Source organism: Ambystoma mexicanum, chromosome 7p (genome assembly GCF_040938575.1).
Source record: "Ambystoma mexicanum isolate Mex_15411 chromosome 7p, UKY_AmexF1_1, whole genome shotgun sequence".
Classification (NCBI taxonomy): Eukaryota; Metazoa; Chordata; class Amphibia; order Caudata; family Ambystomatidae; genus Ambystoma; species Ambystoma mexicanum.
Genome location: NC_090939.1, coordinates 253,035,131 through 253,057,672, shown reverse-complemented (window position 1 = coordinate 253,057,672; position 22,542 = coordinate 253,035,131). Strand labels below are relative to the sequence as shown.

At 42.7% G+C, this 22,542-nt stretch overlaps 1 protein-coding gene across 3 annotated transcripts in view; it reads left to right on the top strand.

Moving 5' to 3' along the window:
* The window catches only part of SON (SON DNA and RNA binding protein), a 1,246,872-nt gene that overhangs the window by 1,043,121 nt on the left and 181,209 nt on the right, over positions 1-22,542 (top strand). For 2 of the 3 annotated variants that reach the window (XM_069636251.1, XM_069636250.1), the window contains 2 exons: positions 11,389-11,505; positions 17,285-17,432. In XM_069636251.1, the coding sequence (XP_069492352.1) occupies positions 11,389-11,505; positions 17,285-17,432 (265 nt within the window). Of the gene's footprint in view, positions 1-11,388; positions 11,506-15,758; positions 17,433-22,542 lie in introns of those variants that run through there. The other variant, XM_069636252.1, reaches the window with a different exon arrangement.

The window sequence follows — 22,542 nt, the reverse complement described above, 5'->3', positions numbered from 1 at the left end:
AAGCCATTCTGCTACAGAAAGAGCAATCCCACTTGAAAACGACCATTACTGGCTGAATGAACATATACAATGGTTCAGTTTAGCTACATTACAGTGTTAAACATGTAGTTATTATGCACATATTTTGAGTTGGAATAGGTTGCCATGGTGTGTCTATCAAATTTGGCTAATCTGGAGTGCACATTAAGAATTTAAAAATACGCAGTTAATATGTAAGAACTTGATTTTTATAATCAGCATGTTTTGATAGAGCACTTTTTAAAATACTAGCCATACATTAATAATGCTTCAGTCATTACATGTAGGTCTGATGGCATGGTATGCATGATTCATTTGTTTTACTCCTGCACAATTATTATGTGTTTTTAAGAACGCAAAATAGTGTCGCGTAAGATACATGTAATCAATATGCATGTAATATAAATGATACATTGCAGTCAATATATCTGATGTTAACTTAGATTTATGCATTCAGAACGACAGTACATAAAAATACGGCATTCTGGTAGTTACGCGTAGATGCAACGTAACGCACGTATGCATAAACGTAATGACGCCAGAGACGTGACATCTTGAATAGTAACACTGAACGCAAACTCAGGTTTTCAACTGCAAGGACCACCCGTAACTACGGCTTTGATTGGCGCAGGGAAGACGCGAGAATGCATATGTGTTGGACGCATTCCGCTGGAAGAAGAAAAAGTAAGTTGCATGTATTTACGAATTTTGACAAAATATATACCACATTCGAACATGCAAAAATAACAGATTTGGATGTTAATAGCACATACATCTCCTGCAGCTTCAGACAGTAAAATGATGACAGGGAGCTAGTTCATCCGCATGACTTGTTGATAAAGTGAGTGATAATTACATTTTCTGAATGGTAAAATAATCGTCGGCTGCATTCACTCACACATGACTTATTTAGTAACACTTGTTTATTCATCATAGATTAAATTAAATGTATGCTCTACGAAGAAAATGAATCGCACAGGGCAGAAATGAACTATAAACTGAGGCAATGTTTGAAGCTGAATATGAAGTGACACAGAATCATATAGTTGAAGATATCGGGCAATGTCAAAAATCATTCATCAAATGTGTTCTCAATTGAACAATTAGGAACTCTACACCATTAACTGTAGAGCGTAGCATATATAGCCTCAATTTTTGCTGGCACAAGGTATGCCATATTAAGATTGTAATTTTAGTCAACAGATTCAGGAAGGGCGTTGTGTCTTGATGAAGACCCGTAACGTTATTGGGTTTGAAGCGTGTGTTGATGCTTGATTGATGCAGTCTCTTTGTTGGAGAGCCATCATAATTATGATTTTGATATGTTTTTTTTACTGTTGTTCTATTGACTTCTGGGCACTTAGTGGAACAATTGTTTAGGCACAGCCCTCACTCTGCTTATATCGCATCTTTTCTATCCCCCTGAATTTGTATAAATTGAGTGATATTAAGCAAAGTGCATTGTAAAATACGTTCATGTTATTTAATTTTTAAAAAAATATTGCGCAATTGCGCTCACTGGATTGATTGTTTGGACTGGAGGACCACACTTGAATGGGTGTAGGAAAATGATGTGCTCTTTTGGGTATGACAACTCATGACCTCTCAATCACTCTGAATGTTCAGGGTCTTAAATCAAGCATTTAGCGTTGGTCCATACACCAGAGACTAATCTTGTTAAACGCTTCAATGGCATTTGTGCAAGAAACCCACTTGCTTAAAAAAAAGACAAAATAAGACTAACGAACAAGGTATTTGCCAACAATTATTGGGAAACGAGTGGTTCCAAAAGAAAGGGATTCACCATCTTGGTGAGTAAAGGGTTGCCCTTCACCTCGAAGTAGGTCTCAAAAGACCCTGAGGGGTGATACCTTATGATTTAAGGTGAGCTCTGAGTCCAAAAATCACATTGGTGTCAATTTATGCCCCAAATGAAAGCCAGGATGCCTTAATACACTTTCTTTCCTTGATATTAGTCAGATTTGTAGAAGGTGGAATAATCATTGGGGGGATTTCAATTGCATTGTGGACCCCACAGTAGATGAAACCCTCCCCCCCTCAAACCAAGATATGAGAAACGTTCATGCCATTGCAAGGTTTTTGGTGGATTTCTCCTTGATTAAACTCTGAAGGTTCTCTTCCACCCGAGGTGAAAAGGGATTACACATTTTAATCCGCGGTGCATAAAGGGTTCTCAAGACCAGACATGTTCTTAATGTCTAGCTCTCTAACCCCAAAGCTGGATGTCATAGAAATTCTCCAAGAGTCTTATCGGAGCATGCTCCAGGCCAGCTACTGTTGGACCAAAATAAACCTCTGCAGGCTAAAATTTTATTAGAGGCACAGGAATAAAGATAAACATAAGAAAAACCCTAACCAACTACTTCATAGAGATTAAGATGGAGAGCCTAGATCAGCGCATGATATGGAATGTAGACAGTAGTTATCGATGGGGCCATTATTAGCTAAACAACTGCCTATATTAAAGTTAGAAAATGCTCATTTAAATCTTTTGGAGGGGACGAGTGCCTTCTTAAAGTAGAGCATACAAGTAAAGGCTCTCTGAAAAGCTTAAGAGAACTTTTCTTAGTGAGAAGTCAACTGGAGGCCCATATGGAGGAGAAAGCAGCCTAAACCATCTAATATACTAAACAGCATTTTTACTCCAAAGGTTATGAAGCCCAATAGATCAGCTGCCAAACTGTGAAAATGATCAACACGCAACTATATCCCAAGCCTGAAAGAATAAAACGGAAGTAGAGTTTTCACATAGTGAGGGAGGGGAGCTGGCTGTAATGGAAGAATGTATCCGGGATATTTCATCAAGGCTCCCAGGGCATCCGAATAAATCACTATACTCATAGCCACGATCAAACTCCTAAAGATCTCTTTAGACTCACACAAGGCTCCAATGACAGAGTCTGAAATTGAACAGGCAATTACAATCTCTTCCAAATAGCAAAGCGCTAGGCCCAGACAACTTCTATAATCTATTCTACAAGATTTTCAAAAAAGTATTAACTCCTCACCTTACCAAATTATACAACTCATTTCAACAATCAGGAACAACATCTGATTTAATGGCCGAATCAGTAGCAATACTAATCTCCAAACCAGGGAAGAACCCGTAAGAATGTACCTCTTATCGCGCCATCACATTACTTAATATGGACACAAAGATGTACAGTACAATAATACCAGATTAATGGGGGTTCTCCCATCATTGATTGACCAAGATCAGACCAGTTTTATTGTTTATAGAGGAACAAATGGCAACATTAGGAGAGTTCTAGATTTAATAGCGGCAAACCCCCAGAAAGGGGAACATTTTGTAATTCTTTCACTCCACGCTTGCAGAGCATTTAATAGTGTAGGTTGGGTATGTCTGGAGCCTGGCAAAACATTTGCTTTGGGCCCACATTTTCAAAACACATTAGGGCTAATTTTGAGATCCCAAAGATAAAGGGCAATGGCCGAAATTGATTTCCCAGGTAAGGGTCATCAGACCTCTAATCTTCGCATTGGCCATTGAACCACAAGCGCAGAGAATTTCGATACAGCTTTATAATAAAAGGCTTAATGCACAATAACATCCCTCAAAAAATTGCATTATGTATGGACAACATCCTCTGTTTTTCTTTCAAGACCCTCTTGCATCCGTTCCGAACTAAAAGCGTCATACCAGGCGACTTCGGGGACATTGCAGGCTTTTGCATAAGCAGTTAAAAATCAGAAGGATTTAAAATTTCAGAGTCCCAAGAATCACTTCTAAGGTTAAAAAAAAACAATTTCTATTTAAATGGTCAGAGAAAGCGATTATTTACCTAGGAGTAAATCGAAACCTCCACATATGAGGATTCAGCTGGGGAAAACAAGCTGGGGTAAACATAACAGAGCTATGAAAGAACTAAAGGGAGCAATTTGCATGATGGGACCTTCATAATATCCCATGGCTAGGCCATATCCATACAGTTAATATGACCTTATTACGAAGACTGCTTCATATATTCCAAACACTCCCAATTCAGATCTCTGATGAGAATCTGGCAATATTACAGTAAGATGTTTTCAAATGTATATGGGCTCAAAAAATCTCAGGAACACAACAGAAAATCTTGATGAGGCCAAACACGATTGGGGGGATGGGAGTTCTATCAATCAGCAGTACTTTATAGCTTCACAAATGGCTTGACTAGCCACTGACACAGAAAAACACAAAATGGAAAGAAATTGAACAAGTGAGTTCAGTCACTCTACTCAATCTCCTTCCTTTCTTATCCTTTCTTATCGAAAGTAGTATACAAGTAAACAAGGGGCTACTACCTTCAACTTTCTGTTGATGTAACGCTCACCTGGTTCCCACGGGGGCGCTGGTCTAGTCTGGATTGCTGTGGCCTCTTCTAGCGTGATGCGCAGGACCCGTAACACCGATTGGACAGGACCTCCAAATCGTGCTTGCCTGGCCCGTAGGAATATCCTTCTTATGGTTTGGAAGGATGAACTCTCCATCCTGCTTCTGGTGCAGGGGCGCATGTTCCTCCAGTTACTTCACTGGTTTTCAGAATGGCGCTGGCAAAATCCACTTGACTTTCCTGAGCGATGCGCCGTAAGTATGAAAGTTCAAAGTTCAAGCGAGGCCCCCTTTATGTTGTCTTTCTAACCTGTGATCTGTCCTTTATTTCAGGTGCAGAATTAAGGCGATGCGTCGAGGGGTTAAACTGCCGAGGTGAGTAGTGATGAGGGCGATCCCTCTAAATGTCCTTATCATTCCCCAGAAATGTCTCTTGTCCTTTCCCCATAGGGGGCGGGGTACGGTACCTGCCAACGAGGCGGCGCCTACCCGAAATGTGGAAGAAAAGCCGGTAAGTATTATGGCTGTTAATCAGGCTTTCCTTCTGTGTTCTTTCTGCTCACCTTTTGTTTCTTCCTCTCTCCCCTAGGTGCAGAGATGTGGCGTCCGATGCTGACAGCCGCGATGGAGCCGGGAGATGTCTCGAGGACAGGTGAGTGAAGCGTGGTGCTGCAGCGAGCAACGCAATGCTTTTAAATGGAAGTCTTTCTTCAGGGATGCTGGCGAGAAGATTCCGGATGCAGGTAAGAAGTTTGAAATAGTCCTTGGTTTTCACCTTTCTCTTCTCTTCCTTCCTTGCAGGTCTTCCAGGTTCGAGGCGGGCGTGGCTGGAGTCCAGGAGCAGGAGCAGACACGGTGAGCGTTAAGCTGCAGGAAGCAGAACAACGCGAAGCATGAGCTGCTGTCTGGGCGTGGCTTAAATAGCCTCCAAAGAAGTCCCAGGTATCTATCCTTCCCCAACTAGGTATGTATCCTTCCCTGGCCACGCCCGAGTGAAAAAATAGTCCCTATGAAAAAATAGTCCCTTTCAGGTCTCAGGGAGGCCTGAAGCGTGCAGCATGGTCTGCATCAGGTAAGTGCACAAAACACCTCCCTTTATGAGCCTGGCGCCTATGGCGCCAGGACTGATGTCCAACATGAGCCTGGCGCCAAAGGCGCCAGGACTGAGTCCAAAGAGCTTTTACCCGAGGCTTTTACCCGAGGGCATGATGCCTGCCTCTGGGGGTGCTGGCCCTGGCCTGGTGCTCCGGGGGTAGGCATCATGACAGTTGATTAAAATATTCAGATAAAGCGTGTAGATTAAAGGGTATTAACTCAGGAAAAGGCTTCCTCTTGCCAGTAGCACTGAATCTAGACTTCACACTGGGAAGGGCTTTCAAGAAATAGGAGAAGTCCCCATCTGTCAGTCACCTGTCACTCCCTTCACAAGCTGGGCTTCTCCCTCAACTTAAAGAAGTCCCACTTGACACCTACCCAGGGGCTCCAGTACATCAAAGCAGTGCTCAACACATCTCTGGGGCAGTGTTTGCCTCCCCAGGTGAGGGCTCATTACATTCTGCAGATGGTGCACAAGTTTCAACATGCCCATAGTCTCCCGTCGTTCGAGTTCTTGAGGTTGCTCGGCCTCATGGCATCCTGCATTCTTCTGGTGCCAGAGGCCAGGTTGCGGATGAGATCTCTGCAATGGGCTCTCAAGCTCCAGTGGTCCCAGTCCTCCGGCAGGCTGTCGGACCCCGTTCAGGTGCCGCCCTCGGTCACCCAGGATCTTCTGTGGTGGGCCATCGAAGGCAATCTGTTGAAGGGGGCTCCATTTTGGCTACCCTGGCCGGAGGTGACTATCGTGATGGACGCGTCTCTCACGGGATGGGGAGCTCATGCCAACGAGTTGACAGTCAGTGGTCGTTGGTCTCCGTCGGAGTCCAGACTCCATATCAATCTGTTGGAGCTGAGGGCCATCAGGCTAGCCCTGAAGGCTTTTCTGCCTCCTGTGCGAGGGAAGAATGTCCTGATCCTGACGGACAACACAGTGGCCATGCACTACCTCAACAAAAAGGGGGGGGCAGGGTCTCTCCCTCTGTGCAGAGAGGCGATGCAGCTCTGGTTCTGGGCCATCAAGCAGGAAATTTCGATCTCGGCAGTTCATCTGGCCGGAGACGCAAACGCGGCGGTGGACGCTCTGAGCAGGCAGAGCACGGTCCCTCACGAGTGGGAGCTGGCTCAGGAGATTCTCCTGGAGATCTTCGCCCTTGGGGGGGACCCCACAAGTGGCTAGGAATTTCCTCCAAGAGGAGCCTTTGGGGACGCGTTCATAGTGGAGTGGTCCTTCCCACTTCTGTATGCGTGTCCTCCAGTGCCCGTCATTCCGCAAGTGCTGCAGTGGTTACGGAGGTTTGGTTCCCGGATGATCCTCATTGCTCCGGCATGGGCCAGGAGAATGTGGTACCCGTACCTTCTAGAGATGTCCATCTGCCCTCCACGCCGTCTTCCCTACCGAGACGATCTGCTCTCAAGGGAGGGGGGTCAGGTTCTCCATCCAGAGGTCAAGTCCCTCAACCTTCATGCTTGGCTTCTGAAAGGTTGAGGTATAAGGATTGGGACCTCCCTGAAGACGTGATGGAGGTGTTGCTTTCGGCCAGAAGTCCCGCAACGAAGTCCCTGTACCGTTGCCGTTGGAGAAAGTTCTGTGACTGGTGCAGGGTTAAGAGTGTGGATCCTTTTTCATTTGCCATTCCTGTGGTTCTGTCTTTTTTGCTTTCGTTAGCCCACAAGGGCCTGCAAGTGGGTACCATTAAAGGTTACCTGGCGGCGCTGTCCATATTTAAGCGCTCATCTGAGGACTGTTCTTATTTTAAGATGCCTTTGATTTCTCAGTTTCTCAAAGGTCTCACTAATGTGTTCCCACCGTCACCTTTCCAGGTACCCGGTTGCGATTTGAACCTGGTTCTAAAATTCCTAATGGGAGCTCCTTTTGAGCCTTTACATTCTTGCCCTTTGAGACTGCTGACCTTGAAAACTGTATTTTTAGTTGTGGTCACTTCCGCTCTCAGAGTGAGTGAGTTGCAGGCACTTTCCGTTAAGCCACCCTTCACGCTGTTCTATAAGGACAGGGGTGTCCTTAGGGTTTGTCCCTCTTTTCTTCCGAAAGTTGTGTCAGAATTTCATTTAAGCCAGAAGGTTGTTCTCCCGGCGTTCTATCCTCCTCCGCATCCTGGTAAGGAAGAGGAGAGGCTCCATAGGTTGGATCCTAGGAGAGCTTTAAGTTTCTACATCTCATGCATGTCCTGGGTCAGAGTGGACGATCAACTCTTTGTAGGATACGCTGGGAGGCGTTTGGGACAAGCTGTTACTAAGCAGACTTTGTCTAGATGGATTATCTTGACAATTTCTGAATGTTACTGCTTGGCGGGTAAGGACCCTTCGGTAGGCTTACGGGCCCATTCTACTAGAAGTGTGGCTGCCTCTACTGCTTTACAGAGGGTTGTTCCCGTCCGTAACATTTATAAAGCAGTCACATGGGCCTCTGTCCATACTTTTGTCAAACACTACTCCTTGGATTCTATCCATGGGCAAGATTTGGCCTTTGGGAAGGCGGTCCTCTATTCTGCAATTTAATTGGGCATTCTAAAATTCTAAATTCTTTCCCACCTCCTTACGTTGGTACTGCTTTGGGAGTCTGTCATAGATGTGGAATACGTCGGAGGACCCAATCCCTTTGAAGAACAAGTTACTTTCTTACCTGTTAACGTTCTTTCAATGGGATGTTCCGACGACGTATTCCACATCACTCCCTCCCTACCTGCCCCTCTACAGAATTTCTTTTGCGATTGCAGCTTTTGTTTCCGCAAGGCTTTCTGTAGTCATTCTGGCAGAAGATTGGTGCCACACGTTCTGGGAAAAAACTACAACTGAGGCTATGGGCGCCGTGCATCCTACTTATAACATCCAGTGACGTTGGCTCGACGGATGCCCTCGAGGACAGCGTATCGACGTCATTGATGCAGGACGCAGCCGCCGAAAACTTTCCGAAGCAGCACAACTGTGGTGATTACCTGTCATAGATGTGGAAAACGTTGTCGGAACATCCCATCGAAAGAACGTTACCAGGTAAGAAAGTAACTTGTTCATCTAATGGTCACATTTTGGCTGGACACTGTTAATGATTTGTTATTTACATAGCGCTTTTTCTAAAGCGCTGCACATGGAACATATTAACATACAATTATCACCCAACTGAAATTAATAATCATTTATCGACCTCGGAAGGAGGAAGGGCTGGGTTGGCCTTTTGGGGATTCGAACCTGTGACCTGCATATCACACACAGATTCCAGCACTGCACGCTCAAACTGAGCTATCTTATCGGCTAACATCCTACAGAGGTCGGTACACTGGCTATCGACTGAGGTATAACAATCACAGTGCCTAGAAGTTGGACACACATTGCATGAAGCGCTATATAAAGAAGTTACATACCTATCAGGATTATAACTACAGGGACAGGTTTTACTGAGTTTATATTTCAATTACAAATGTAACTGTTCTACAGGTCAGGTTTTGGATGTTTTAATTGTAGTCTTGCGGATTTGACAGAGGCTGCGATTCCTGTGATTGGTGTAATAACAATCACTCACCCTTGGGCAAGGACTATGCCGTCACTGACCATTTGTAGAAATGTGCCCCTTTGACTGCAAGTTAACGTTGAATGGATGTAAACTAGACTTGCATACTCATCATTTTACATGCAGTTTTTTTTAAATAGAGTGTAAATTATAAGTGTACAATTATTTTTCCCATACGCAAGAGTGTAAAAAGTATGCAAAAGGCAACCAAAACATGACAAAACCTGAAAATGAAGGGGACCCATTACAAATCAAAACAGTTGTTCAGCAAAGATGTCTGGTTTCAAACTGTTTATTACATTTGTGGAAAACCTTCACAATAATGTGTATGAACACACCATACAGATGCATCTTGGTGATAAATAGACACATCACAGGAACCCTGACAAATACTTATGTGCAACACTGGTTTACTTTCACTGGAAAAAAGCATAATTTGTTACAAAAGAGAATTCTCAGTTGTACCTCAGTTTTCCATCGTATTAATTGTATGATCCTATAATGCAAGGAAAATAAATATGCACAATGTTTCTGTTTGTTTCATAAGCATCTAGGTCCAAAACACAGCTGAAGCTGAATCTGAAAGTATTCAGAGAAAAAATTGCCTGTTTCAGAGGCTTTTCTCCATGGCCTGCAATTACATCCATGTAGATAAACAATCAAAGGAAGCATTCTGGTTTCTCTCAAGTAACCTGATCTTTACACGGCTCTCTGCTCTAAACTGGTGTGTATCCATATGCAGGAAAAGAATAAATAGGTCGTATTTACAAGAACTGAATGCATAAAAAGGCCTGGTATGACGCTTATCTGGATGCCTGGATGAAGGTATCTGTCTCCTTACAACATTTGAACCTTTGGTTTTTGGTTTCTGTGCACCATATCTTGGGGTTGCAGTAGAAGGAGTGCGACCCCCTTATCTCCTTCCATTAATAAGGTTGTCCCTAGTTACTTGACACTGAGCTATAGCTGTCTATTAAGAATACGGGTTCACTTTTACCAGAGCTCTGAAGTTCCCCGTTGCCATGTGTGAGAAGGCCAACAAGTCATGTTTTTTTTTGGATTCTGGGACTTGTAGGTTGTTCTTTTCCATTTGAAATTTAGCAAAACTACAAAATTCTGGATTCCAAGCAAAAGCAGGACTGGATGACCTTCTCATGCATGGCCACGAGGAAACTTGACAGTTCTGTTCTTAATCTATGCACTTACATGACAAGAAATTGTAGCAAACTAGGCATGTGATTGTCTAGTTTGCTACAATTTCTTTTTGATGCAAACTCAAGCAATGGTCTTTGCACTCAACCCTTCCCCTCACTCTCCCCAATTCAAGTCTTGAAAAAGTATTTATGGATGAGGTTTAGATGCCCTGTATGTTTGGTGCAATTACTGCGGTTGATGCATACTATTACTGCTGTAACGTCTACTGTGTACTACCCGAGTACTGTTTGTATGCTTTTTTTTTTTGTATGCTGCATTTCCTCACTTGGCTTGTCTAAGCTTTCTTGGGCAGTTTATATCCACACAACTGCTCTGTGCTCCGTGTAGGAATGTGTGTTGGTGACTATTGTCTACCTAGGTTTTGGGACTTCAGAGAAAACGGTGTGCTTTCTTTGCACCCAGCATTCCAAAGATGGATCAGCCAACTTCCACAGCCCTTCAGTGTGAGTGTATCAAGATTTCTACCAAATCCCACAAAATAGATGTTCATATCAAAATGAAAATGGGAGCTGAGGCACACGAGTAGTTTCGGCCATTCAATGTCTGCTATTCTTTGCCTGGTATTTACCCATTTGGATGTTCACAAATGATGCGTAATTGGTAATTGTACTCTAATCTCTCACTGCTGGTTTATTTAGGAATCCTTCAAATATTGGTTACCTGGGGTGCAGCCCACCCTTGGGGCAGGAATTGTCTGTTGGGTCTTTCCTACCCTCTCCTGTACAACCTACTGATCATCCTTTTAGAGTCCATCCCAAGCTGGGTTCCTCTTATGTTAAGATGATTGTATACAGTAGGCAATTAATTTAATGCCATCCAGGGAGGACCCTTATGCTCCTAGGAACCTCAACCTGAGGTAGTTGCTTATTTGAGTTTAATATGTCGGTCAATGAATTACTAGTCTACCGGTTTTCATGTCCTACAATCTGCTTTAGACAGCCGAGCTACCTCTCGGGCTATAGTTTGATGGCGAGAGACAACGGCTGATGTTGTACTCCAGTGCTTAATTTCTAAATAGTCAAAATATGGGACTAGAGAATCAAATGGGGGATGAGGGTAGTAGTGCGTTTGATATTTATTCTCAATTAAGCATTGTGAAAATCTCAAATGGAGAAGATTGTTTTCTTTCATCTTCAGATCTGTGACAGACATTCTGTTAACCAGCTGATTTTTTTTAACCTTTTAGATCGACAGATGGGCACAAGTAAACTCTCTGCCGGGTCAATTCACTGGAAGTACTGGAGCACAGGTTTTGTCATCAGAGGAGCTGTGCAACAGCGGCCCTCAAGCATGGCTCAAAAAGGTATAGGATAATGGAACACTCAACCCATTCTGCATGACATACTGCTAGTCAATAGCTGACAGATTAGGAAATAATTCTATCACATAGTATATTTGAAAATGTGCATGTTACTAACTTGATGACATTCGTCTCCAAAGCATAAATTAGGAAGTATAAATATTAAAGTGCAGTCCTTAAAATCCTAATCCTAATTATTGGTTGTAATGAAGCAATGATACAAATAGTGCAATAGTATTGTTCATAAATCATTCAGGGAAGTCTATATCTGATGAACCCAGACTAGGGATACAACTCTCTTAAGAATAGATGAAAATCAATTCACATGTTGCTTTTAGAAATCACATTTACTTATACAATTTATAAAATGTAAGAGTACTCTGTTCGTTTTGTTTAATTTCCTAAAATACAATAAAACCTTTGTACTCTGCTGTCACCATAACATCCCAATTTCACCCTTATGTTGTCCATACAACTCTTAGATTTGGGACCTGCCTCCTGTGTCGCACTTGGCTATAATTTGCCCCCTCTCTTGACACAACCATTTGCAATGGGGAGGGGAGGATGCACCTTGTGCCAAAACCGCTCCATCCCTCTCCCACTTATAATTTGATCATAGATTGTATTCATCCACATTTCTGGTGATTGGTTCCCTTAATTTTACATTTGAATCGTTGTTGGAGTCCATATTTCCATCAAACACTCATTTATTCTGCCGACGTGTGTTGATAATGGAACTGTTGTAAATTGTTCCTGTATATTTAACGTGTTCCCCTTACCTCCCAAGTGCCAGTGACTTGGTCTTGATTTCATTTTTGGATGATTAGATTGCTAGTCAACATATTAATCTTTTCAAAGACTTGATATATTATGTTGTTGCTTAAATCCTGATCAATGTTAGTTTCTGTTTTATTTTGTCTTCACTGATGTTCTCAGTTCACAAATGCTAAATTTGAACCACTGTATCACGTTAGAGGAACATGTTATTTTAAACTTGTGGTGCATGAAAGGTTGGGTGCACAATATAGCAAGGGGGGGATATGTTATTGTTAAGCCATTAAATATTTGGACCATAAACGTATACCTAATTTTAAGAAAATACAGACAGAAGCCAGGCTGTTCATTTGTTTTCAGAGCAGTCATCCATTCTGAGAGATTCAAGGTGACACCCTGTACAAGTGCCGATCAAGTACACAATCCTATTCTTGGTGTGAAGGTGCCTGTGGCATAGTGTTTCCAACTTTCTCTTCCACTTTCCTGATAAAGTTGACCACCTTCACATGGAAACGACTCGTAATATTTGAACAACCAACAATTGAAATATTGGGGCTCCTTCCCCTCCAACTGAGATCCCTTTTCAAAAAACATTTTCTATCAAGTTGAAGTGGTGCATGCTAAGTTAACCGAGAAGGACTTAAGGGGCATTCACTTCACTGGCTTAAATGTGTTCTTTTTTCCAAAATCTATTTTTGTGGAGTTGAAAATAATCTCATCATTCAGGCACAGTGTGTCAAGGAAGAAAAGGTGCTGAAGGCCTTTTGGTCTCCTTAGTAAAGGACTCTGATACTGTGGGTTTCATTGCCTTCCTTCAATGGGTGGACTTCCATATTATTTAAGGACATCTTTGACATTAGCATTAAAGGGAGAATAACTAACAGTAGTCTATAAAAACTAAGGCAAAATAAGAGCCTACCAGCTCTGGAATCTCAGCAGTCTTGACCCTGGCAGAGATCGCCTTCCTTTCTCAATAACTATTAAAGATGATGCAGCTGTGATGAGAACTGTCTTTTCACTTTTCTTATAGTTGCAAGTCAAGATATTTAGACCTGTGACAAAACAATAAGAATAACATGCTTGCACTACGTTCTAGAGACAACCCTTTTCGGTCTGTGTCATCCTCCAGAAAGGTAGGAGTTTGTCCCTGCCAATACCACAGCCTTTGATTCTGTGTAGTGATACTGTAAAATATGGAAGTTCACACACTTCTAGTTGGATGCCATTCAAGGAATACACAAATTCAAGCAGACAGAGCAAACCATTTACAACCTCTACTTTTTTTGTTGGACTGCTCTTATGCTAGCAAGAGCTCACTAACAGCATTCACTATGGGGATAATAACTTTGCCATTTAGCAATTCATGGGCTTAGCTGTAATGTGTTGTAACCTTAAGTCATTCAACAAATGGAGCGTGCAGATTTATTTGAGCCATGTATTAGCTTAGTGTCTTTCTTCAAACGATTCCAGTGTGGGTGTCTAACAAAAACCTCCAGCATCTTCAAAGAATCCTTAACAGCTTACCTGCAGCAGGATGTCCCTCCCAAAATGCGGCACCAGCAATTAAAGCAAGTGCTGCAAGGACATGGCCATCCACATCTTGGGCAACAGAGGGCTAGCCAAGGTCATGGTGAGAATTGGCTTGAGCAGTAGAGTGGTTACCTAGGGATTTATCAGCAGCCACAAGCACAATGCAGGTCTTTATTCAATTCTCTTTCATGAGGTAGATAATTCTTCTTGCACTGGCAAATACTTTTCTTTCTGGGGTTCACCCTGATGAGTGATCTAAAGTTGCCATTCTTGAAGTAACCAGAAATGTTATCTTTGAATGCTTCCAATTAGGAAATAATTCACTGCACCAGTGTCGAGGGCCCTCTGGTGGATTTGCTGTTGCCAGTCTACTACACCACTTGTTTACAGCCTTTCTGGTAAGCAAGTGGAACTGTAAGGCTGAACAAATAGCTTTATTCTCAAAGATGTCGGTAGTTCTTCGATAGTGACTGCACGTTCCATTCATCTAGCTCCCTCAAACACGGGTGGTGCTCCAACCCTGAGTGACAACTAGACACCTTCTTTGCTTCTTCTTGGATCGGAGATATGAATGCTTACTCATGAGGCCATTGCTCAATGTCAAGATTCAAGTGAAGTCTTTGCCTGCACTGGACTTCACTTGCAAAACTAACCAGTTACAGCTGTTTAATCATGCTCATATGCCCCATCTGATAGTTTTTTAAACCATTCTAAAGGAAAATTTTCAGTAATGTAAAACTATGAACAGTGTCTGCACGCCTGAAGAAATTCCTATTTCATTTCTGTGACATGCAGAAGGACCGTAAATACTGCCTATGTTAATGGGACCCAGACTGAGCACATTAGACTCTGTAACTTAATAAAGGGTCTGGCAGAGGCCGGTGTTCAAGCACCCATTTAGATCTAGAAGCCAAAATAGTGTGGGTACAAAACGCACATTTGAAGCCAAAAACCTGCACAAAGTGTAGAATAAGAGGAACACATGTTAAAGAGTAGAGCAAACTACTCTCTGGGGAAGAGGAACCAATGTTAGGTTTAGAGACATTTAGAATTGTAAAAGGAAAAGATACATATTAATTTAAAATCCTCCCTTTAAAGAGCAAAGAGCAAAGAAAACACAGTAAGGATCCATCAGGGTTCAAAGGTACTTCTTTTCCATTCCAGCAATAGAAATTGATACCCTGTGCACTAGTGTAGTAGAGGCAAGGGGTATGTAAAATTGTATTTTTCACAAACAGTTTATGGTCTGGACATATTCAGATGTTGAAATAATTTATTATAAACATTATGTGCAGGAATGTCCAGCCTACTCAACGTCCATTTTCCACCTTATCTGTATAGTAGGATTAAAAATGACATTATACTATTGTATTAAGTCAAATATCTTCACTCTGCTTTAAAACACTGGAACTAAATAGCTTGTTGACTGTGCATTAGATTAGGTATGCATTTAGGACAGTAACTTATGTTGCTTGCTTGAAGCTGACCTCTTTATTTAACATGCTGCATAGAAGCTTTCTAAAACCGTTTTTCATTACAGTATGCAAAATATTTGTTTTCCTTTACATTGTACAAATAGTTATTAATTGCATTGAAAGGCTCTAATGATATCACAAACTTCTCAAGGTTGGTCTTCTCATTGTAGGCCTTAGTAAATATCTCTTCCCTGTTCGCCCTTTGCTGCAACCCATTTCATAGGTCGGACACAATGATGTAACATGCAGAAATCTAAATTTCAAACAAAATCTTAAAAACTGGGCAAACATGACCTGAAACGTTTTTGGTGAACGGTAGAAACGTCATGATTGCTGTTTCACATAAATGAAACCTGGGTACATGCTTTATCATTTCTTAAGGTGTAAGAGATTGTTCTGTATTTGTTTTGTGAACTGAGTGCACACTGAAGATAATAAAACAGATGTTGATGTTAAAATTCTATCGTTGCCAAGCAGGTCCAAAAGTGGAATCGCCACCCCTGGTGACCGTGGCTGGGGTTTGTATCATTCTCTGCCTGGTTCCTCTATTTCTTGTGGGAGGTTCCCGGAAAAGAGAGGGAAGGAGGAAGCTTCCAAGTAAGTTAATGGCGGCTTACGTGTGCAGAGCAAGACAGCAGTTGGTATGCACTATAAGCCATTTATTTTTCTTTATGAATGTAGACTGCATGGTCCGCACGAGTGAAATGCTTTCAGCTGGAAGGGTTTGGGAACACATTAACTTGAATCCAGTCCCCATCTTCTACATTTTTGTCAATAACAATGACATTTATGTTGGTGATTTGTTTCTGCAATGAATGAAAAAGAATTACATTTTCTTTTATAATATTACCCTTTGGGCAGGATTTTCATTACTCATCCATGCTGTTCAAAAGCAGCTTGCCCAGAACAGCTTTTTATATGTTGAGCCGCTATTTGGTAAACATTTATTACCATCTGTCAATACATCTTACTAACTTAGCTATAGACGTAAAGACCAAATTGCCTGATTTGATATCTGGAATTGTATTTAATACTTTTCAGATTAAAAATGAGGCAGCATTTTATGACCATTGTAATAATGCTATTGGAAAATTATGTATTCAGAATATTTCTGTGCCCAGACCTTGTTTTACATGATAGAAGTGTGAATGTTGTAGATTTTAATAGTTTTAAAGCATTCAGCATTTTTATTGGTAAGATCATAGATTACATTTGGGTTGGCACGTGGGTACTGGAGAGGTGATAGTTCACAGTATAACCTGTGAACTCTCACCCCTCTATATGGAAACTTGTTGCAGGGCAAAATCCTTGTAGCTGTCTTCTTGCCATGATCTGTGCCAGTCCTCCTTTTCACAACACTGCAGCAACAGAGGCCTAGGTACGTAAACATTTAAGGACTTTTTTTAATGTATTTAATTTTAACAAATTACAAGGATTTAATTTGATAACATTGGAAAGTAGTATACCCATAGCTGTTTCACAAGTATATCATATTGGCATTGATGATATTCAATGATGTAAAGTTGCATAACCTTGTGTGTAACATAGTTATGAACTTCATTGATATTACATTATTCTGGGTCTTTCACATTAGAGATTTGAAGTATATTTTGCAGATGCTTGAAATGAGTTTTTCACGCTTCAAATTCCCTTTTTGCTCTATTTTGATAGCTTGCTTTACTTGTATTTTTATTTTGCAATGCTATGCAAAATATATACAATTAATATTAATTAATTTAGTATCTTCCTGGCATGATCTATTATCTTTTAATAATTGTGTGTTTGTATTTGGCTGATATCAAAATGCTTATGGAAACTGCAATAAAGCAGATTACTTGGGTAGTTCACGAGAGGTTTACAGAGAAAATGCTAAATAGTGACGTGCAATTTTATCAAATGCATTTTTGACTACACATAAATGTCGGGTTTTAAATCATTTTCCAAATCTACCTTTAAGCTAAAAGTACAATTGTGCTTTTGCTTTCCTTTCTGTTTCTGAACAGGATCAATTTTTAAAAGCTGCCCCAGTAAGTGGAGGCATGGGAGCTCATCTGATGAGAAGAATGGGATGGAGGGAAGGAGACGGACTAGGTAAAAACAAAGAAGGAACTGTGGAACCCATCCTGGTGGATTTTAAGACCGATCGAAAAGGTACAGAAGCGTCCATTCAAATAGATCTGTCTTAATATTTGCAACTGTCACAGGAAAATGTTGCAGAATTTGCATCTTTTTCATCTGCTCATGAATTACATCTTGTTTGAGTGATAAACCCAGATTCCTTTATTTTGCGTGATTATTTGGTTTTTCACCCCCATTACCCAATGATATCAAGATACATGTTTTGTTGGATTGCTTACTTGTTCTATGGATGAGTGTTTTTTGACTACAGACCTGTAAGAGTTTTGGTTTGAAAAAAAGAAAACACATTTTAAATAGACCACTAGGGGGGCCAGGCAAGGCGGATACCTGATGCTGCTGCTTCAGATTTTCCTAAAGCCCGCAGAATGGCTGCTAACTACACCCACTACCTATGGCCTGAAACACCCTCAGAAGGCAGCTGAAACCCTGGAAGCCCAGGGTTCTTAGGTGTGATCCCACTGAAACTTCCAGTGATTAGGATTGGGGAGGTGGAATTTGGTTGTCACACTTGTAACAGCAGCTTCCTGATGATTGTACGTTAGAACGGGGAGCATGCCACAATGTCTGCGCCGCATAGGGACACAGGCTATGTTCAGGAGAGCTATAGTGTGAAACCGGGGAGCTGGCAATGCCTGTAGACCCAGCATCAGAGGCTTAATGAAAGTGTGTGTGTGTGTGTGTGGGGTGTGATCTTCCCTGGGAATGCAGGCTTAAATGCAGCCCCATGCTGAAGCACAGACGGAGATGTGGCAAGCAGTAATCGTTGCCCCCAGCACTGTCCGCAGCACAACTGAGGAGGAACGTGGACAGACACAGTGTTAGATTGCCAGTGAAATGTGGCAACACAGTGGAGAGGCCCAGGGCTGATGCGCAAATAAAAATGATCCCTTTTCAGCTGACACTGAGCTATGCAACCATGCTGCAGGAGCTTAGGTCTTCTGGCCTGTTGATTTTTAAGCCTTGAGAATGGAACAGATAGATTGAGGTAAAAGCTGTATTAGTTAAGGTATTGCTGCTCCCTGCATAAAGAATAATTTCAAAAGAGCAGCTTCTGATTGAAACTTTGTTGCCTCATAATTTAAGAAAGTAAAGGATGTATGGGAAAGGGGGGGGGGGAATCCAAGGATGCTTCACACACCAATTACAGTTTACTTCTTGTCTGTGTACTATATCCTGAGTGCTGACCCTTGGAGCATATTATTTCAACCTTACAATCCTGAAGGATCCCGAGGCTGGGTGTCTTGGTTCGGGCAACTATCATGGTTAAGTTTGGGGATGCATATATCCTGGCAGCCTTGCAGTGGGTCCAGAGACATTCAGGAGCCAGAAATGTAGCTGGTAAACAGACCATTCTACACTGAACGACAGCAATGAGATGTGGCAACCAAGAACGACATCTTGGATTTACTAGCTGAAATTAAAGCACTGCGTGCTTTAAGATAAGGTGGCAGACAAATTGGTGGAACTAGAAAATAACGAGTTATGCACAAATTCATAAGAGTTGAAATATGAAGCAAGACTCAGTGAGATTTTGCTGAAAGTGGATGTCCTGGATAATCATGAATGACATAATCTCTGAATTTTGGGGACCACACAAAAAGACAGAGTAACCCCAAAGGATATGTAGCAACAAACCTAGGAAATAATGAATTGTTAAAGGAAAACTGATGCGGGTGGGGATATTATGATGAATAGAGCACATACGGGAGGGGCCCACCAAAATGTTCTACCAATGATAAATAGTTATTACCACAATTAGATGGATGTTTTAGTGAGAATGGGAAAGGTGGATGCAATTGAATACAAGGGGCCAAAGATACAGATTCTTTTTCTGGGATTGTTCGACGATTACTCCTGCTGAGCAAAGAGAATGAAGATTACCCATGTTTACAATGCAGAGAGTCTTGATTCTATTGAACACACAGAGCAGGCCATTATGCTTTAACTCTTTAATGCCACTCTCCACAGGAGCCTTTTAAAATATCTCTTTTTTTTCTTCAAACAGAATGCGCAACCATCTTCCGACAACTCTGCCAGAAAATTGAGGACATGGACTACAGGGACGAACACGTTGCGACGTGCACCTCTTTTCCCACTTGGCCCAAGCTGAGTCGTAGCACCTAAGGGTGGAAGGTGCCCATGAGTCTCTGATAGAGTTAGCAGCGACTTCTGAAAGGCCTGCAGCGTTCTGCCCCCCACCCCTGGGGTAGGGCTCGTGGTGCGCACGTACGGTATCAGCATTTTGCTGTCTATATCCGCTGCGTCCTCTACGTCTGCATGGACCTTTTTCTCTGGAATAGAAGAAGGCATCCTGTTGATGGCTCTCCCACAGACCCTGGGGCCTCCTCGAGGAGTTGAAGCGGCCGGTTGAGTGGCCCCTGTGTCGGCCGGTCACTGAGAAAACCCGGCCGGGAAATATTTTCGAATGGAAGATTGGGCTTTTTCTAGAGCAGTATATGTACCCACAAACCGGGACATCTCTTTTGCAAATGAATCTCCAAACAACATGCCTTGTGCAGACTCTCCTGCTTCATAGTTGCCGAGGTCTCCTTGTTTGCCCTCAATCTTCAACAAAAGGCTGCACCGCCTCTCGGAGGAGAAGGGCGCAACTGGCGTTTCCCAGGAAGCACACCGCCCTCTGCGCCCAACTGGCTAGGGTGCTGGTGTCCACCGGTTCACCAGATCTCTAGCCCTCTCTGCCAAATCCATTATCTTTGTCAGGGGTCCAGCTATGTCCAGGACCTTGTCATGGCAACTTTTCCAGGTGCGATCTTCGCCGCTTATGACATCTTTTGCTACCTTGGTGACAGAGGGTGCCCATCTTGGCATCTAATTCCGGTGGTTCCGGCCTCGGGCACTCCACTTTCATCCTATAACTTTTTCAAGAGGCTGCCTAATCTGTTGAGCCATATATTGTGCCACCCTCGGCGATGGCGACCACTCTGTAGACTTCAGGTATTTTATGTTGTCAGGGTCAAACATGTCGGCAGTGTCGTCCCGTTCTTCCAACGCCTCTTTGGGCAGCTGCAGCGTCTGCTTGGTTCAGCTAGCAATATTGCTGCCTTGGTCCACTTCATCGTCCTGATCAACGTCTCCCTCCTCCTCATCGTCAGAGGTCATATCACCTTCATTGGCGTCCCCTTTATTTTTGCCCCTGGGGTAAGGGGGTAAGAGGTTTGGCACAGCCGTCCTCCCCAAAAAGGCACTTTTCAATTTGCCGAAGGGGTCAGCTACCTCCTGGGGTGTCTTTTCAACCCCAACCTTAGGACCCTGGGTGTAGAAGAAGGGGGTACTCTTCCGGGTCTTGTCCTCCCCCTTGGAAGTCATCCCTTTCTTGGGGTATTTGGCTGAGGTGCCCTTATCAAGGTTGAGCTCTCTCTTTGTTTTACTTGGAGCCTTGCCTTTTGCAGTAATGAGGGTCTCCAGTACTTGTAGTCTCTCCTGGATGAGTTGAACACCTTGCGACACAGCTAAGCCTGTAAGTCACCTAAGACTTTTTTAAACTCAAAGTCAGGTCCTTGTCCAACTCCCGCTCCTCCTCCTCACTGTGTTAAGGTGCTGAGCTGTCTTCCTCCATTGAAATACACAGCTTATCCAATGGGGAAAAGTATAATAATCAGGCCTGCAAAACTGTTTCCCCAAGCTTCTTTTCAATCTGTAGGTGTGTGTCTTTACTTTGCTTGGACAGTACAGGCTGCTCCTCAAGAGCGCTCGCCTCAGCGACTTATATTTCTGTGGACCGCAGCTTCCTGGAGATATTCGTGCTGTTGTGCGAAAATGAGAGGTTCTTTCCTCTATTTCTGAGGCCACGCTCGTGCTTGTGCCCGGAAGTACAGCTAAAGAAGTGCCAGCTGAATGAGGGACCCTCGCGCTCGGGAACGTGGCAGCTGAATGAGGGACTCTCGCCTCGCGCTCGGGAATGCTACTGCCTACACCCGGAAGCACATGCCATGCCAGCACAGTGTCCCTTACTCTAATGCGACTCTCCGATGCCGCACTGTGCTTGCCGGTCTCACCAGCGGTTTCCCGGGGAGCACATCGGTCACATCGGTCACCTTGCAGGAGTGAGATCACTCGGCAGTCCCGGAGCGCTAACCGGGAACCGCCGCTCCACAAGTGCCATCCCGAGGGCTCGAGAGCTGCGGGATGCTGCGCTATGTATGCACTGCATTACACTGCTTTACACGTAATCAAAACCGGATGGGAACGAAATTAAAAACAAAATGTTTCATACACACATTTAGTGAAGCAAAGCTGGGCAATGTTCCCTTTCTACAGTCAATGTCTAATATTGTCAAACTTCTACCAAGTCTATAAAATCCACACGTAGCTCGAACACATCAGAGCAAATACAAATTTAACTTATCTGCTTGCAGAGCAGCAAAGAAAGTGGAGGAGTCTCAGACAGGATATGACAAGGAAGGTGAACTGAGACAAGATTGGTTAAAAGTGAGGATACAAAATACTAAGGACTTCGGGGGTTTTGTATTCTGTTGTTACAAAGTTAGATTTGAAGTTGACCGTTTTACTGTTTGAGGAAAAAAAAGATATTTTAAAAGGCTGTTGTGGAGAGTGGCATTAAAGTGTTAAAGCACAATGCTCGCCTCCGTTCTTGACATAGAATGTAAGCCATTAATGGATACAATGATTCATAAACCATGAAGTTATCGATGGTTTCATGTTTTTCATTGATGTGCAAACATACAAGCGATCAATAAAGGATCACAAAGGAACATGACCAAAGGAGATTGGTTAGGTTCTTCCAGATTTAGCAGAAATGTCTGATAAGCATAGGCAACAGTGATTACCGGGAATGTTGTACGCACTGCTGATATCTAAATCAGTGAGCGGAGTAAGACACAGAAGTTTTGAAATATACAAGTGAAGTAATCTGAATTTCCCATCGCCATCTAAAACATGATGTAGGACACAGTGTTCTAGATATTGAATGGTAAGACTTCTCAAAGGGAAGGCATCGGGAGTGTGATAATCAGTTCATGCAAATAGAGGTTTGAAAATGGTTGTTAATCATGGTCCTCGTTTTGTTGACTAATGCAAGATGCAGACAGGGTTTGGTCATTGTAAAATTCAAAGTGAACAGAAGCCCATGTGCTGTGCATTC